At 37.5% G+C, this 17,873-nt stretch overlaps 1 protein-coding gene across 5 annotated transcripts in view; it reads right to left on the reverse strand.

Annotated features, from left to right (window-relative positions):
* Nucleotides 1-3,065: 3,065 nt before the first annotated feature.
* Nucleotides 3,066-17,873, reverse strand: part of IPCEF1 (interaction protein for cytohesin exchange factors 1) — a 68,994-nt gene continuing 54,186 nt past the window's right edge. For all 5 annotated transcript variants that reach the window (XM_015284254.4, XM_046939252.1, XM_419684.8 and 2 more), the window contains 2 exons: nucleotides 16,325-16,515; nucleotides 3,066-13,377 (listed from right to left, as the gene is read on the reverse strand). In XM_015284254.4, coding sequence (XP_015139740.1) covers nucleotides 13,177-13,377; nucleotides 16,325-16,515 — 392 coding nt within the window. In that variant the 3' untranslated portion in view covers nucleotides 3,066-13,176. The remainder of the gene's footprint in view (nucleotides 13,378-16,324; nucleotides 16,516-17,873) is intronic.

The raw sequence follows: 17,873 nt of genomic DNA on the forward strand, positions 1-17,873 counted from the left end.
TTTGTCTGCCAGAAAGAAAAATGAAACTTCACAATACCAACTTAGAACTTCCCTGATGCACTATTTACAGCTCAGACAGACAGCAATGCTAATTATGTTTATGAACCTAGGTACAATGAAAAAATACTGCACAGATCCCCAATAAGACATAGCTGACCTCTGGGATGTAGAGCCACATGCAGTCCCCAAAAGGCCACAGCAAAATGACTCATCAGATTAAGGGCAGGACCTGATTTTTTTCTAAGCACAGGAATGTTTACAGCCATTCCATACTCCTACTCTCTCTGTTATACTTCACAGTAAGGATCAGCACAGAAAGGAAAGACAGACATTTAGTGCACATTAATCACTTCTAATTCAACATCCTTTTCTGAAATGCACACAAATTTGCACATACCCACAGATGCTTGAATAAAAGTGCATTAAAGCCTGTGAAATTACTGAATGTTCACAGTACCTTTTGCTGTATGATACTTTTTAGATAATGTTTTACTTCACTGTTATTTTCATCACTGTTACAAAGGGAAAAGCGATGCTTCTCTTTTCACTTAGCAACTTCACTGCAAAATCCCAAAAATGAACATCAATTACATTAGTTGAAACTATGCGTTTAAAAAGAAAGTCTAGAAATGAACACAAATGGAAAGAGAAAAAAAAAACATTATGCAATAAACAGAAGATTGTTGTTATGTTGGGCAAGAAACAGCAGTAGAGTCACTGAGTTTTCACCAGACAGCAGATAATACAGCAACTACAAAGCAAAGGCAGAAATTTTAAATAAAAAATGCAGGGAGGACATAGGAAGTGTTGGATGAGGGGGGGAAGCTTATTTACAACAGCCTGTGAAGGTAACCCCCTACATGACTGCTGAAAATTTCCATGATGGGTTTTATTCAATTGTAGATATTTCTGATTTCACTGAATTTCACTGAATTTACACTGCTCTGGTTGTTCTGTGGGTTTTTATGGCTTTTTGTTTTGCTTTGTTTCTTTTCATTTGGTTTTGGTTTTTGTTTTGGTTTTTGTTTCATTGCTTGTTTGTTTTTGTCTTTTTTTCCTCAGTCACTTCTAAGTTATATCGTACTCTTGAAGATTGTTCAGGACCTGTAAGAGATTTGCTAAAGTTTTATGGTGATTGTCTGAAATACACTGCTACTAGTATTATTTCTTTAAAACAAAAAACACCCTAAAGACTTTTTCATACAGGCTTTTGCTCATCCCTTACAGGTAGATTCACCAATCTATAGATTTGAATGCAAAAAACTAATGCTATAATCTTCTGTTAGGACTTTTTACATAACCACTCTGCTAGATGATGTAATCTAGACCACTGTGTAATGTAATGAAAACCAGTATGTGATGTAGTCTTGCTAATTTTTTTTTTTTAATATTATATTTTATTTTAGGGGTGGGAGGGGGGGTGTTCCTGATTTAATGAGTTTGAAGTTCAAAAATCCCCATGATACTTTGGTTCAAAACATACATCTGCTACACGTGTTTTAAAAGTGAAGCTACTTGAACTGGCCAGTGCTTCACTTCCTATCTGTTGTGATGATTTTTCTGGGAGTTCAAGGACTCCTTGCTATTAGAAACCACTTCCACGCATGTGGGATTTTTTATTTTTTCTTTTTTTTTTAGTTTGCACTTGTAAGATACAGTTCTTACAGAGATTAATTTGCTCTTTTCCCCTGAGTAAAGTCAAGGCAGAGAGGCAGGCACCTCCAGGGAATCCAGAGCATTTACCAGTTGGGTACTTTATCTGAATCAGGATGACATTCAACCTCATTAGGAAAAAAAACAGATCATTTCAAAACCTCCCTAATTCTCTGAAGAAATTATATGAGACATTTTGAATTTCTCAGTAACCTCCATACAAGGCACAGTTTCCACATTTCTACTCATGGTGCATTACTTACTGCAAACTAGCCATATTCTCAGTGTTGGTGTACAGAACTAGACCCAAAGTTCCAAACACATGTGTCATTTCACTAATGTATTCATATACTGACCACTGTCCTTCCCGAAAAACACATATTTAAGGGGGCAATGTTCACCCAAGTGTCATATTCTCCAAGAGCTTTATTTACTTTACCAGCATAATACCAGTAGCTCCTCTCACTTAATTGTTTGCTGTTACCTATGAAGGTGTCACAGTTACCTTCCTTTAGCATATTTTTTTATTCCCAAATCCATGACTTGGTATCTATGTGCATTAATACACACACAGATGAATTCAAGGACCATTCAAACAGGAGTTTAAACATGAAGTTGAAACAAACTCTTCAATCTATTTTAAAACTATCCTGAGGAAATTAAATATTAAGAAGATATATATTTTAATAAAAAACACCTCTGATAGCTATTCACATTCAAATTTAAAACTACCACAGCGCACATACTAGACAGAAACACAGACAGTGTGTCTGTGAATGCGTAATTATGCTGCTAATTCTCCTAAAGGTACATTATACATTGAGCACAGAGTGTCTATGCCATCTCCACAGCATAGCTTGTTTAGGAGTAAAAAAAAAAGCCTTCCCACATCTGAATTTCAAATGACAGAGATAATGATGGCAATATTAAAAGACAATGTAAATGCTATATCAAGTACTTAAAAAAAATTAGTCTTGCGTTGCTCTGTAATGAACTGTATTATTCCAGAGGCCATCAAAACAGAGGGAGATTATAGTTATTAGTGTCAGCAATAGAAGGCCTCCTGTTCAGAATTCATTTATGGATAATGCTTGTCTTCTCCATTAACAAGAAATTCATGTTAATACATGCAATTCTGATCCATCACAAGTTGATTCCATCATTCTCCATTTCTTAATTTGTACCTCTTTCAGAGCATGAGAGTTTGACTGTCCTAGTCATCAGACACCCGACATATGTTGATCCACCAAGACCTTTTTATTCCTGGGAGGAACTGGGAGGAAATCTTTCTTCTGATGCTTCTTACTAACAGCACTACAATTGAAAAGTAGAGATTTACACAAAAAGACACTGAGAGAAAACAGAAATGCAGAAAGAAAGAAAATGTGAATTAGTGCATTCTTTGAGCCCTCTTGTTTCATATTTTTTTATCTTCTGCTTCTTTGAAAAGACAGGTACAAGAAAATACTTCAAATAAAGCATGCAAACATAATTAAATTTTAAGAACCTGCATCATGTCTGCACTATTGACAAAGCCAAGCAAATATTCAGTAAGAAGGTTGAGTATGTACATTCACAGACCCATTAAACAATGATTTAGAATTGGAAGAAAACTCAAGGAGGGGCACTTGAAAATTATGGTTCTGTATTTGGTTAAAATTCAGTGAAAGCATAGGAAAGTACAAGTAGTTTCACCTTCATTCTATTTGCAAGAAACAGTCCAAAAAATAATATTTTGATATTCAGGAGAAACAGCTGAGACAAATTAGAAGCTGCATACCAAAGGAGGGTACATTGTCCATCTTGTTTTCTTGGTTGGAGACTTAGTGTTGACAATGTCATATGTAATATAATATAGCATATAATGTATTTTCCAATCAGTTTTCAGTCCCACCACAAGAGCAATCAGTGTGATCCTAAATTATGTAGGTACAAGCTTTTTATAAAAAACAAATATTGAAAGGAAGCGTGTTAGCTTGTAGGAAAAGGCTCTCAAGAGAACTCAGCAGAACATTAATATCAGTTCCAAGAAAATCAAATAACTTAGATGTGAGTCACCACTAAAATTATTGAATTGCCTTTGGATAACTATAGGTAATCTTTTTCATATTATTTTTTCAAAACACAGACCCTGTACCTAATTTTTGTTGTTGCTGTTCAAAAAAGCAGTAAATGACAAGTGGCAAGAGGGACAGAAACACCCTTTAGGGGACTGTGGCTGCATTTGGGCAGAGAAACAACCAAGGTTACCACAGCAGTATTTGCACCACTGTGGTTGTAGATTATTTTCAGAATACCTGAATCCCAATGTGTTAATTTGCAGTGAAGCAGGCAAAGAATTCCTGAGGCTGGACTGGTTTACACTCATATGGTTGCATGTTTTGTGCAAACGCATCTCCGATTGCACACAGACATATACTGGCTTGAAAAGAGACAAAGTCACACAAGGAATATCTGGTTTATGGAATCTAACTCTTCAGTTAGGAAATGGTGGTTATCATCACGTCTAAGATGAAATTCCTCTTGACAGAAGGGATGCTTGACAAGGAAATCTCTAACTTTCCTCTTGCTATACACCTTTCACCCAGTAAATCGTCATCAGTCCTCCAGATATGAAAAAATCAGTGCCATCATTGACTGTCACAGTCTACATTGGCAACCCCATGTCACCCCCTGTTTGGTTAGTGAAGCAGACTGCTGGAATTAATTCACAAAGCAGCTCTCTGCAGTAGGCACTTACCATCATACTACACATGGGGTTGAATCACTGGATAGGAGTGATTTAATCAAAATCATATTATCTGTGAATGGAAAACAGGTTTGGTATCTCAAATGTACATTCAAAACGCTCTAAGCTTTGTCATAGGATAATAATACAGTTCAAGGATAAGAAGGACATTAAGAGGATAATAATACAGATAAAGATACAGATAACAATCTGCACCTTTAGTTCTCATTATGTCAAACCAAAACCAACCGTAGAGACAAATTTCAGTCTACCCTGAACCTCCTACCCGGAATTGATCCCATTTGTTCCTGGAGGATCTATAATAGAGATCCTAAATTATATTTCTCCTGAATCCCGACATGTTGTGATCCTGTATTCAATCATGAGTACCTTCTTAGTAGACACCAAGTTTTGCTAGAAGCAAAGCAAAGATAGGTGCATGATGCAGTGCTCTCTGACATCCGCAACCTCTCATATATCCAGTATTAACTCAAACTTTCTCATCTTAACTTTAAAACTATCACCAAAACCAGACAACATGAGGTACCTGATACATTTCTATACCTGGACTTTGTTCCCAGGGGTTATTTCATGCTCAAATTTTTGTATGATTAGTGCTGCCACACAAACTCTATCTTCTTCACTCTTCTGAATCCCCCATTTCCCTTCCTTTGTTTAATATGGGGGATATCTGCCCCCATTTTCAAGACATTTGTGCCTCCAAAGTGCAGATGTTTTCTTGCTGCCTCAGCCTTGAGTACTTTCACCTGCTTCTTCCAGCCAGCGGCAGCGTTATAATTCATCCTTTTTCTTGTATTAGAAACCTATTTTGGAACCAACACATAAGGTGTAGCCACCTGCAATTCTTCAATTTGTCATCAGCGAGTTTACTAGAATAAATAATTTCCCAGCAAATAAATGATGCTCTTGATGAAATATCACATCAATCTGGAAAGGTGATATATGTGTTTTGCAGCAGTATGGAATTTTATTCATGGCTCTTTCTGGCATTTGTAGAGTGAAATTCTCAAATCTCACAGAAAAGCACACCACCACCTGGGCCATTTTCACCACTGCTATAATTTATTAACTTAAGTGTTAGCCAAGAATTTACTGCCTGCAATAAAAATAGGAGTTAAGAAAATGCACAGCTTAGAAACATACCCTGTACTTTAGCAGCAGATCTGTAAGAACAAAAATAATCCAGTAGATGATTGGAAGATGGTGTCCTTTTCAAGGGCTATGACAGTGGAGATGCCTCCAAATTTTCATCTGTCTTCATGTGCCATATCATGGCCATGGCTTTAGGTTTTACTAGGCTGCACAGATACTTCATACCATTGTCCTTGACATTGCCGTACGAACATTTCTGACAAAAAAAAACCTGTGACTTTTCAATCCTGATCTTTTAGGGTGGTCTACAGAGCTAGCTGAAATTCACTGATGTTAAATAAGCAGATAATAAAGATCATCCACTCTGATACATGAGTTTAATGACAGGTTTTGTCTCCATTCTGAATGCAATCATTTCCTTTCCCCACTCAGATATATTTTCCCTCTCTTTCTGGCAGCTACCTCTGCACAGAACATTTTTCCCCTTCAGACTACACTTGAATTTACTGTTATTATTTCAGATCTACAGTGGGCTGGTGTGCCAGACAGCATCTCCATTTTCCCACAACCACTCTCACCTCATCTAGAACTTGCTCTACAGGAAAGTGAGACCATCACACCTACAGCAGTAATACAATCACTTCCTCTCTCACATATAATTGTGTGATTTTATATTTTGCTTGCTGTCTCACTAACAGCCACCAGGCTGTGCTAAGGGATCAGTTTTCTCTATCAGAAAGAGTGCTGAGAACTGTTCTCAGGGAAACATATTTTCCCAAAGGCACTGCATAGAGAACCTGCACGTCTGCCAGAGGAAGGCACCCGTCTACCCAGGATTGAGAAGAGGGAAGATGTATATTTCCACATCAAAATAAAAGTGCATCTTGTTACCATGGACAGTATTCCATGTACTATCAGAGTTTGTATCACAGAATTTTAGATACCCTCTAGAGCAACAACTAAAACATTTCTTGAACACAGAATAATAACATAGGTATTTTCCCCTTGATAGCCAGCAGTAAGTACTTACTTACTTCCAGCCTATGATAATGTCAGAAGAATTAAGAGTCCTTTCCAAAAAATGAAATGATGAAACACAACAAGTCAAATGCTAGGAATGGAACTAGATGACCACATCCTCTCTTTGTCACTAGTAAACATATCATCTTCAATCTCATTGGGAAAGTCTGAATGCCAAGGAAAACCCAATTTTTTTTTTTTTTTTTTTTTTTAAGCAGATGAAAAACAAGTACCTGAAACATAATGAGAAACTGTATTTCTCTTTTTATAAAACTTTGGAAACTATTATATTTTGTGCTGCCCACAGGAGGGTGCATATTAAATACTGGCAGATGCTCAAGCCTTTAAGGTGCTGTTTCCTAACTAGTATAAACTGGTGGATGTACAGTGCTCCAGCCCACACTATTTTCTCTCATATGCCTGCATCACAATTCCTGCAGCAAGTATGCAAGGAAAGATCCTAAGGAAACAGTTCCGGGTTTTGTAGGATTTTGGCTTTCATATCCAGAAATAAAAGAGGTAGCAGAAACATTTGGCTCTGCATGAAGCAGGGAAAGTAAAAGCACAGGCTGAGATCATGTTAAACCTCATTTGGAAATTGGTGCCTCATGTTGTTTTCACAACCACATGTTGCAAAGTAGAAGAAAAACAAAAACATCACTTAGTGAAAGCAAAGCTTTGTGGGAAGCTGCACCAAGATAATGCTTTCCTCCTAAGAGGAAGAGGTCCCCTTCTTTCCTCCCACTTACTCAGCTCCCTCTTCCTTCTTCACCTGCCCACACAATGCATATTCCTCCCTTGTAATGGCTCTGGCAGGTACTGAACTTCTCTATAAGCCAATGTTACTCACTACTGCCATGGATGATTATCCATCTTGTTGGGTCTGTTCCTTACTGCCTGACACTACTGAGCTAACAGAGGTGCCAAGCAATGAGCAGAGCAACATAAGACAAGAAATGGGAGCATGTAGGATGTTGGGGGAAGAGAGAAGGACAGGGTGCACTTCCTTCTGCACAGCTGAGCCCGTAGATGAGCACACTTCGTAGGAAACACACCTCTGTGGTGTTCTGTCTGTTTGGCCTGGCCAGCTAAACTGAAACTTTTGACAAAGATCTCAGTTCCTTTTTAATTGAAACTGGCTGCTCTGAGAGCTGAAAAAATTCAACCATGTCTCATACCTTTCAGAAGAAACCATAAAGCATGAGGTATCCTTCCTTAACGGTGCCTACAGCAAGCAATGAAAGAGAATTAGCTAATTTAAAAGCAGAACTCCCAAAAATGCATTGCCAGCCAGTGGAAAGCATTCCTCACTCAAACCACTCCTTGATTCTTCCTGGCTCCAAATTACTCAATTTACTATTAATAATAGCCCCAAGGAGAATTTACTTGTTTTTAGGAACCAGCAGGTCCTATCTTATAGTGTAGCAGCAAACTGAAAAATCTGCAGTGGAAAAAAAAAAAAAAAAAAAAAAAAGCTAAGCAAAATGCTTCCTCCTTTCAACTTTAAATGACAAGTGCCAACATAAGGCTCTCGTTCCCCAAGCTGTGAGCGTTGTTATGTTAAAATCAAGTCACACGTGGGCAACAAGCAGTGAAAAGGCAGTGCTGAGTGCAAACACTGTGCCTTGAGTTCGCAACTAGTGAATAAAATAAATTTAGCAGATAGAGTACTAAATTAGTATGCTGTAATACCTTCCTACTGCTGCAGGCCCTACTCCTTCATAGTTGATATCCTAGCAGATATTCCTTTAGGTATGGCTTTCCCTGTCTAAACAGAATTTAATGGAATAGGCTCCTCGATTCCTCTTTTTAGCTATTCCTCACCACTGAAAGCTTTTCACAACAGCACTGCCATTATTATGCACACATGGCATTTTGTCAGGAGAGTAATTATGCTAAACGTTCATGAGTAAAGTACCTAAATATTTCCTAGATTAACATTAGTCTGTTTTCACATGATAGTTGAAGAAATGTTTTCCTATCTTCTTTTCTTTACATTAAGGTGGGAGAAGTAAAGCAACAGTTCCTAAGATATGATCTAATTATATAAGCTATTTGCCCTTTAGAAATGCAACAAACCTATATCCTCAAAATGGACCTAATATGTACCAGGTAGGATACATAAGCCCCTGGCACTGTGGTAGCTAGAATGGTTACCCAAGGAAATGAAGTTTCAATGTTAAATGCTGAGTAACGTAAAATCAGTCATTTCATGGTAATGCATTAAGGATGATGAACTTTCAAGGAATTACATGCATATTCTTTTTTTAAGTTCCTGCCAGCTCGTAAGCCACTCCCCTAGATTTTTACCACAGAGAAATAAAATAGAAAAACAATCATTTTTCCAGAGCAGACAGATTTTGCATCTTTACTCACAACAAATTTCAATGAATTTAGTACTCTCCTTAACACCTGTAATTTTTTTTTTTCAGTGTTGGATTGCCTAGCATTTGGCCAGCATGGTTCTTGTCACTGTTATGCACAAAAACAAGAATTTCATAGATCATAGCTGAGACAATTTTGATTCTGTTCACCACCTCAGTTTTTATTTCAGCTAATAGAGGAGCTAGTTCTTGAAAAAGCAAGAACATGGAAGCTTGGAGCAGATCAAAATAAGATAAGTCAAACGTTCAAGGAAATGCTGAATGACATCTTAAAATGTCTGCTGCTTCAAAATGTCCCACACTAAACAAGAAATACCACTCGGGTACTATTACTACAAGAAAACCACTTTGGTTTCCTGTTAACAGAAAGGCATTTCTTACATAAGTAAGGCTAGCACAGGCTCTCATTGCAATTAGTCACTCCTGTGCCACCAAATACATAGGGAGGTGGGGGGTGGGCATGGAAATTTCCACTACAGCTCAAGAATTTTCCTCACACAGATTTTCTTGATAGTTTAAGAGACAGAAAATACAAGTTTTTATATTAAATTTGTAATAGACAAGTAAGTTCGCAGACTTTCATATTAGACACAGCATGCCTATACTTTTTTTTCTAGTTATAACTGATTTTAAATTCCCACATTCTACATAGTTTTAAGCCAAATATCACCTCTTTTTTTTTCCCCTTCACCCCTCACTGACCTAAAGCAATTTTTTTTCCATAGGAAGGTTTCCTCCAAAAAGAAAATTATCTGCAGAAAAGGAGGTTGTATTACATAATTTATTCCTGTTTCCAGTGGAACCTGGTATTGAGTAAATCATCAGAACTATATGCAGAAACAGTTCTCAAACCCAACATGACACTTTTCCCATCTTAGGCAAAGAAATGTGATCCCATCTCGCTCTGGTAGCTCATGAGAACTATAGCCCCAAAACAGAGAGATCTGATTTCCAGAAAAGCTACCAGAGACAGGCTGCAGAAACAGACAGATATATTGTAATTAGTTACTCCAAAATCTGCATAGCTGGATTTACTGCACTAATGCAAAAAGGTTTTACTGACAGAAGAATGCTTGTGTTTGCACATTTCATACACATACTTTCTCCTGAAAAAAATACATTAAAAAATTCTCATGAGATTTTTTGGACATTAACAAGGGACGCAACATTCCCCTACAGTATGAGTCAATAATGCAGTCCTTCCAAACTGAGACCAACAGAATTTATGCTCAGGTACCACTTAACAAACAGTTGTCCAAGCTTCTGCTGACAGTGGGTCCCTGTCACATCTACCAGTTGCAGCCGTTGCCCCTACATTGTTCTTTTCCAGCTGTGTCTTTCATATTGCTGAATGAATGAATTGATTGATGAATCCATGTGAAAATTGTTGCATTAATTAAAAATGCTAGAAAATTAATCCCATTTTATTAACATTTTTACTTCTTATTTCCCATGCTATCCATATGTTTGGGGTCTAAAAAGGAGCTGAAGAGAATGGAGAAAACACTGCACTTGCATAAAACCCATATATTTTTCTTGAACACACAGAGGAATTCTCTAAAAAAATATCTGAATTAGAAGTGACCCCGATCAATAATTTTCTGCTCTTTTCTAAGAGGGTGATATAACCCATTCAGAGATTTCCAGAACTCAATAGCTCAACAATAATTACCTACTGACCATTGGAAAGAGTATAATTTAAAGTTATTTTAGGCTATTTTATCTAATAAGAAAAAAAAAATAGCAGAATTCAGACAGTCTGAGAACATTTGCCTCTGCATTTAAGAAACCTGTTTTGCATATCTTGGTATAAACCGTGTGAAGAACTGTGTATAGGCTCCCTCCTGCTTTCCTCTGTGTGATTCAAACTTACTTCAGGAAATGAAGTTGGCTAGGACTTTATGCAGAACTGCAGGGCACTTACTAGTCTGCATAGTTGAACAGAGGAGTTAAGCATGTGTTTGTTCTTAAGATCTAACAATTGAAGATGCTTTTGAAGAAACGTATTTACATGCCTTGTTTCTGCATGGTCTGCACTAGCAAGAGCGAATCTGAAGTGTGCAGGCAACTTGACTTCCATTATTCATCAATTATTTTTTGACAGATAACTGAAATTGAGAGGAAATAAGTAGATTAAATCCTACCCTCCTAACTTTCATTATGTGCTCAGCAGTTAAGGGACATTATGTCAAATTCAGAGGCTATCCCTCCCCTATCCTTAATGCTCAAGGATGCCCACTGTTAAGGTCTTCCGTGAATAATGAAAGATAAGACTGTAAAATGGACTCGTGTTTAGTGTGGGATTACTAAAAGGAAATTTCACCATGTATTATGTTCGATTCCCATCAACTTCCACTTAGAATAGGTGAAATAAGAAAATTATCACTTGTATGATGGTTTCCTAGTAATATTAGCTTTTGAACAACCTCAGGTTTTCACCTACTTCCCCATTTAATCATTGCTACCCACTTCTAAGTATCATCTAACTTCTGATCCACACCTGCAAACTAACTAACTCCAGTTATTAAGTCCTATCCCAACATTGGTCCTGACCCTCACGCTCCCAAAACCTTTTATAATTGAGGCAATGATGCTATTCTGAGTGCAGCTCTGCATTCAACCAGCTACCATCTGCTTGATCCTTCTCCAGTAATGTCTGCATCAAAGGAAACCTGCTGTTAACAATGCAATCTCAAAAATTGCTTAGCAGGCGGAAAATATTTCATGTTATTACTATTTGTTTTCTTCATCAAGATACAAATAAAATCTATGATAAGAACAGGTGAATATGCTATATTTTGGTTTAAAAGGTAGCACCAATTAAAAACTAGTGACAATATCTTTACAAGATAGCAAACAGAAGAGCAGATTCCCACAGTACCTATAGTGGCATTAATTGGAGTATGGTGGGTTAATTCTTGCTTTCCAAAACTCAACACTCTGAAAAGTTCCTCCTACTTGTGCTCATGTTGAATATGGAAAGGCAAAAAAACAAACCCTGCACTGGAAACAGTGATTCTAAATTGTTATGATCCTGTAGCAAAATCTCTTAATGTATTCATTTTTGCTTATCTGAAAAGAAATCCCAACATTTTCTAGAAAACTTATATACCTGGCTTAAAATACACAGATTTTCTTCATCTGAATCACAAAGGTAGGTTGAAAACAGAAAAAGGAGTTACAGTAGAAGTACCAAGATACTCTCAGTTCAAGAGCCCTTACAGTGATTCATACTGGAACAGGCATTTCAAGTCAACATGCAAGCGCTCTCACCAAAGAGGGTCTGGTCCATGTGATCCTATCAACATTAGGAAATTCAGCATATATAAATATATAAATAAAACATATATACAGTACATAGTCACATTTGTATAAGCCATAAGATGACGTATATTTACAAGAACATTTGCAGCTATGCTTTATGCTTTCAGTTCCACATCAGGAATTTAAGTTTTTAGCTTCTGCCTTGCAAACTTGATCACCTTGCTTGATCTGGGAGTTTGGAATGAACTTGTACCCTATACACTCACGCTTCTTTAAAATACGAAAGAAGCAAGTAGCCTTCCAGGAAGTTCTGCCAAATCCATAAGAAAAGTTGAAATACACTGACGTATTATTTACCTCACTGAAGAGTGATTTACATGTTACCAAACACAGAGAGACCTTCTGTTCTTGATGAAGAATGGCAGTACTTTTGTCCGGTCCATAAATAAATGTCAATGTCATATAACATCAGGCATGACAAAACTGGATGCCTGACATTGGTGTGTAGTAAAAATTTATGCATAATTTCTACTCAGTTTGTCTTGGTTTAGAATGGTAGAGCAGTCAAAGTGAATGAATGTAGAGATGAAATATATAAATTTTGAGTTACCTTACGGGGTCAAAAGGTAGAGAGAAGACTACATCCTCATGGAATTGTTGTAGCTTCTTTTATCAGTAAGTTCGATAAGTAGTACAACCCCGAGGATCTGACATCTATACAGTTCGTATTATACAGCACTGACTTCCAGGAGTTGCACATATACCACTTACTTCTCCCAATATGGAAAAATATTTATTCACTGCTTCATAAAATATTCTTCTTAGCCCAGATTCAGGCATTCTTTTAATTTGGAGGAATTTGCAATAGGAAATAAAGTTTCGGAGATGGGGCTGTTTTCCTTTTGAAGAACACTTTGCCAAAAAAACAAACTTCACAATGCAGCAGTTTAAAGTGTCTGTATGTGAAGACCCTTGGGGAAAAAAAATCTTGCAGTCAACTGTCAATCCATGGCTTCATGTAGCACTTTCAGTGACAGGCAGTGGAGCTGTCTCTTGCTCCTCGCTGTTCTCTGTAGACACATCCTGGACCTCCTGTTGCTGATAGATGTCTTGAACTAGCATGATGTTTGTGTTCCTCCACTCTCTGTACTTCATCGCCGTCAACTTTGGGTCCTCTAACAACTGGTTAATTGTAGCCAAGTCATGTTCCTTACACTAGGAAGAGAACAAGAGGTTATTTCTCATAAACACTGCGAAGGTCACCGTCTGTAACAAGATCACCCTTGGAATATTACAGAACCATGCCACGAGGAGTTGGCCAACTATCCATTCTCTTGGCAACTTGTTCTAATTTTTATAATCAAGGTTGTTGAAGTCAAGCCCACAGCAAAAATTCCTCCTGGTTGAAGGGGAGATTATGATTTTATGCAGTTTTGCTGCTGTTGTAGTTGTTATTGTTTTGCTTTTATAGGATTCTTAGAAAAAGCTTATGAATGAAAAGTTGAGAAAATTGGACATTGGTGAATTAATTCGTGTAATGGCAGTGTAGCCTATAAGTAGTTAGCGTACATGTGGGTGCTAATACATTAGTCGCCAGATGTTAACAAATCTGGTCTCAACTGCTAGACAGGAGCAGCTTAGACTGTATAATGTGAAGACCCTGGTTCAATTGTAAGACAGGGGCAGTCATGTCATGATACAGGGAGACTAAGAAACTCGATGTCAAAGAATCACAGAATGGTTGAGGTTGGCAGAGACCTCCAGAGGTCATTTGGTCCATCTCCTACTCAAGCAGGGCCACCCAGAGCAAGGCACCCAGAACCATGTTCAGGCAGCTTTTGAATAACTCCAGGGATGGAAAGTCTACCATCAATATGGGTAACCTGTGCCGGTGCTCACTTACCCAAAAAGCTCTTATGCTCACATGGAACCTCCTGTGCTTCAGTTTATGTCCACTGCCCCTTGTTCTCTCACTGGGTACCACTGAAAATAGTCTGGTTCTATCTTTTACACACTCCTTTCTTTTCTACTGCCATGTGTTTCATCATAGCTTAGGACAACTGTAACCCCTCTGAATAACTTTTGAAACATAAAAAATATTAAACTGTTGGTCCTATCTTCAAGACCAGACCTTGTATGAGGACTTCTGGCATCAGTATGAAGATACACTGGTAGCCTAAGAGCTGAAGAGTAAATAAGGAAATAGAATGGAGAACAGAGTATTTACAATTCACAGACATGGTGGCAAAAAGCCATACTGTGGAATTTTTCTGCAGCACTAAATCTATTTCCCACATTCATTAAAACTGTGATGCAATTGCACACAGCTTCTCTGTCTTCTTAACAATTCAAAGTATGTTTTGTTAATGATATATCATGGCAGGAACGTTAATCTGTTGTTAAAAAAATGGTGTCAAATGACCAAAATTAAAATCACACTGAACGTTGCATTAATCTTTTGCCTTAAAACTAAGAGGTTTCTTTCCAAAGCACTGTAAATATGGATCAGATGTAAAACTTCCCTGATCTTGAAATTTCCAGTAGACCATTTCAAATTATCTCATGGCTTACATTTTACGTTACTAAATTGACTTTAAAAGCTCATCATCCTACTGATGCAAAGAATATAGTACATTCCCACTACAAGCATTTGCTTTTCAGACAGGCAAATGCTGCTGTGCATAGAACTCCGTTCATGTCTGTCAGAAAGTGTCTGCGCTATATTCGTCTTGACAATACTCCAATCCCTTAACTTGAAGAAAGAAAAAAAAATCAACACATTTTATGCATTATGAACACTCCAAAAATGATTTTTCCATACTAAATACAAATGTTAGACAAGTCTAAGTTTATAGGCACTGCTAATGACAGTTTATATGATACTCCTGGGTTAAATCAATGCAAAGCTATTCTCCTTACTCATGTCTGACAGAATGGCTTCTAGGTTTGCATTCAGCTCCAAACTAATAAAATAAATTACTGTACAGCGTACAACTCCATTGTGTACTAACTGGTTCTTCAATTTATTAGGGAGGTTCATATTAGGGAAAGACCTGGATATATGCTTCCATATTCATTTTCCTGTGCCATAAAATAGATGTGTTTTTTAACCTTTCTGTTGTATAATAAGCTCAACTGTATTGCTGATGCAGAAGGATAATATAACAGTACCATGTCATAGGATACTCATTTATCATGAGGAGAAACTTCACTAAGTCTCATATGGAGCCTGGAATTCCTGATGAAGGCAGGACAGCTGCACTGCAAATTGTCTTTAAGACTGTGTTTTCAGAAAGTTTAAGACAAGCCTGGGTGCTAAAACCAAGCCTCTTGTTGCAACTAATCACTGACTGTGATGATCAGAGAAGTTTTTACATGCACTTCTTCAGGGTGCTATGTCTGAAGCCAAATACACTTACCCAAAATATGATAATCAAATCCTATTTCTAGTGAAGTCCTTGGTTGGCATTTATTCCTTTTCTTTAGAACTTAAATGTTATGGTTATGATTTCTGTTTGATTGAGTACCATTCAGAAGCAGGTTTTGAATTCCCATGGCATTCAAAGTGATACTGGGTGAGCAGTCTCACAAATTCCCATATTCCAGACAAATTTATTGGTCTTTTCATGGAACGTCTCCTGAATCCCTCCACCCCTTCAGTCCACAGTACATTTGCAACATAAAAGCAGGATGCTTTTGTTATTAAATATATTTGTTACAGGAGGTCTTTACAAAAGCTTTGGCACATCCTGTACATTCCCCAGTAATCACAAAGAAAACTTTTCTGGCTCACAGACATTTCTGTGTTCTTTATCATCGAAGTACTTTTTCTGCACTTCCTTTTTTAAGGCTCCCTTGTTTAGGGCATTCAGCTGAGCTTGCAGGTTTCCCAGCTAACTAAGAGAGATGTTCTTTATTAAATTCTCCAAATGGGCTGGAATTTATACAAAAAAGGTCCCTTCTGAACTATTGCCTCTGCTTCCAGATCAAGTTTAACAACAAAACACAGACCACAATTCTGAATAAAAGAGAAAACAATTTCAAAAACCTAACAAACTCCAGTGCTTAAAGTAAATCTGAATTAGAGTTTGGCTTGCTTTTTTTTTTCAGCCAAACTATTTCTTTCTCTCAGGCTTTTCCTCGGCTCAGTCTGTGACCTCACCTTTAATGTGCTGTTCAGCATTCGAATTTTGTGAAGTTTCTCATTAATGGAGGGGTTTTTGCTGCGTTTGATAAATGACTTCCTAAGCTCCTTCTTGGTTGACAGCCGACGATCACCAATGGGAGACAGACTTGCTTGTTCTAATGACTTGTAAAGTCTCTCCATCTCATCATCATCACATTTTTCATGATCTGCAAAATAAAAAATAAAGTGTGTATGAGAATATGAATATGATAACAGAAACATTATCTTCAGCCATTACAAAGACTCAACCAAGTCAAAAAGTAATGGTACTAGAATCAAAACCAACGGCAGTTTATGGTAGTTGAGCAGATGAGAATGACATACAACCAAACTCAAATGTTTTTAACAATCAGGTTATGATCCATACAGATATGAGCATATGCTTCCACTGTTGAAGTGTTTCTTTAATGCTCTAAACATATCACAGACTTTGAATAACTGTCAATAATGCTACACTTAAATAGCAATTTGATTTGATAGCATCTACACCCATTTACCTTTCCCTTTCATGCTGTACACAGTTAAGAACACTTCTATCTGGCAATAAACAGGCTAGATTCTGTTTGGTGTATCAACTTACTGTCAGGTACTGATAATTATTAAAAATACAGCAAAGAAATGAAACATAGAAATATGTCAGAGGCTACAAGTGAAGGTCCCTAGGAAACAGATTAAAGCAGGACTCCTTGGATCACCTAATGCGTAAACCTCGAGCTTCACAGTGCACAGCACAAAATTTGCTTGTGGTGCCTAAGCCTTAATCACCCCCCACTTAATTGCTTTGATGGTACTGAAGCTGCAGCACCATCTTGTATGTCAGGGAGGACACAAAAGGAAAAGGTAGCAAGCAGCTGAGAATTGAAGAGGATAAAATAAGATTAAAAAAAAAAAAATGAAGCAAAGACATTTATTCAGAATAGAACAACTTAAGAATGAAGAATCAGGAGCTCAAAAAATGCCAAGCACTGGCTGGGGCTTTTGGCAGAAGGCCATTTTCAGCAAAAGGCTGTACCACTTCTTCTTCCTCAGAGCACACTGAAGTCTTTTCTATTTCAATATTTGCTAAAGGAAAATCTTGATGGTGTTGGTGCTTCCAGGATGCCAGTGAGTCCCTCAAAAGCCACTGGGATGATTTTTGTGTTTATTACACTGGAGACAGTGGTTGCAGCTCTTCTTAAATGCAGCCCTCCATGTGCCAGCTGAACTGGCAGCATGTTTTTCTCTTAATTGAAAGTCAAACATTGACTTTTCTAAATCATCCTTAGTCAGCAAACAAAAGGAAAATGCCCTCTTGCTCCCTCCTATTGCAGCAAAGAGACTCCAACTTCCAGCACTCTCAGAAAGGAGTCTGCTCTTTATCTTCTCCATGTTTTAAAAAGTACAGCAACCTCCTACATTCCTCTTTTTTTCTAAATATTTAGGTTACAAGAAAGGTTTATGATATGCTACAAATATTTGCCATCACTCTCTTGCTGGCCTTTTTTTCACTACTTTGTGATTGTAAAAAGGCTGCTGTAACTTGACA

Source organism: Gallus gallus, chromosome 3 (assembly GCF_016699485.2).
Source record: "Gallus gallus isolate bGalGal1 chromosome 3, bGalGal1.mat.broiler.GRCg7b, whole genome shotgun sequence".
NCBI classification, from domain to species: Eukaryota; Metazoa; Chordata; class Aves; order Galliformes; family Phasianidae; genus Gallus; species Gallus gallus.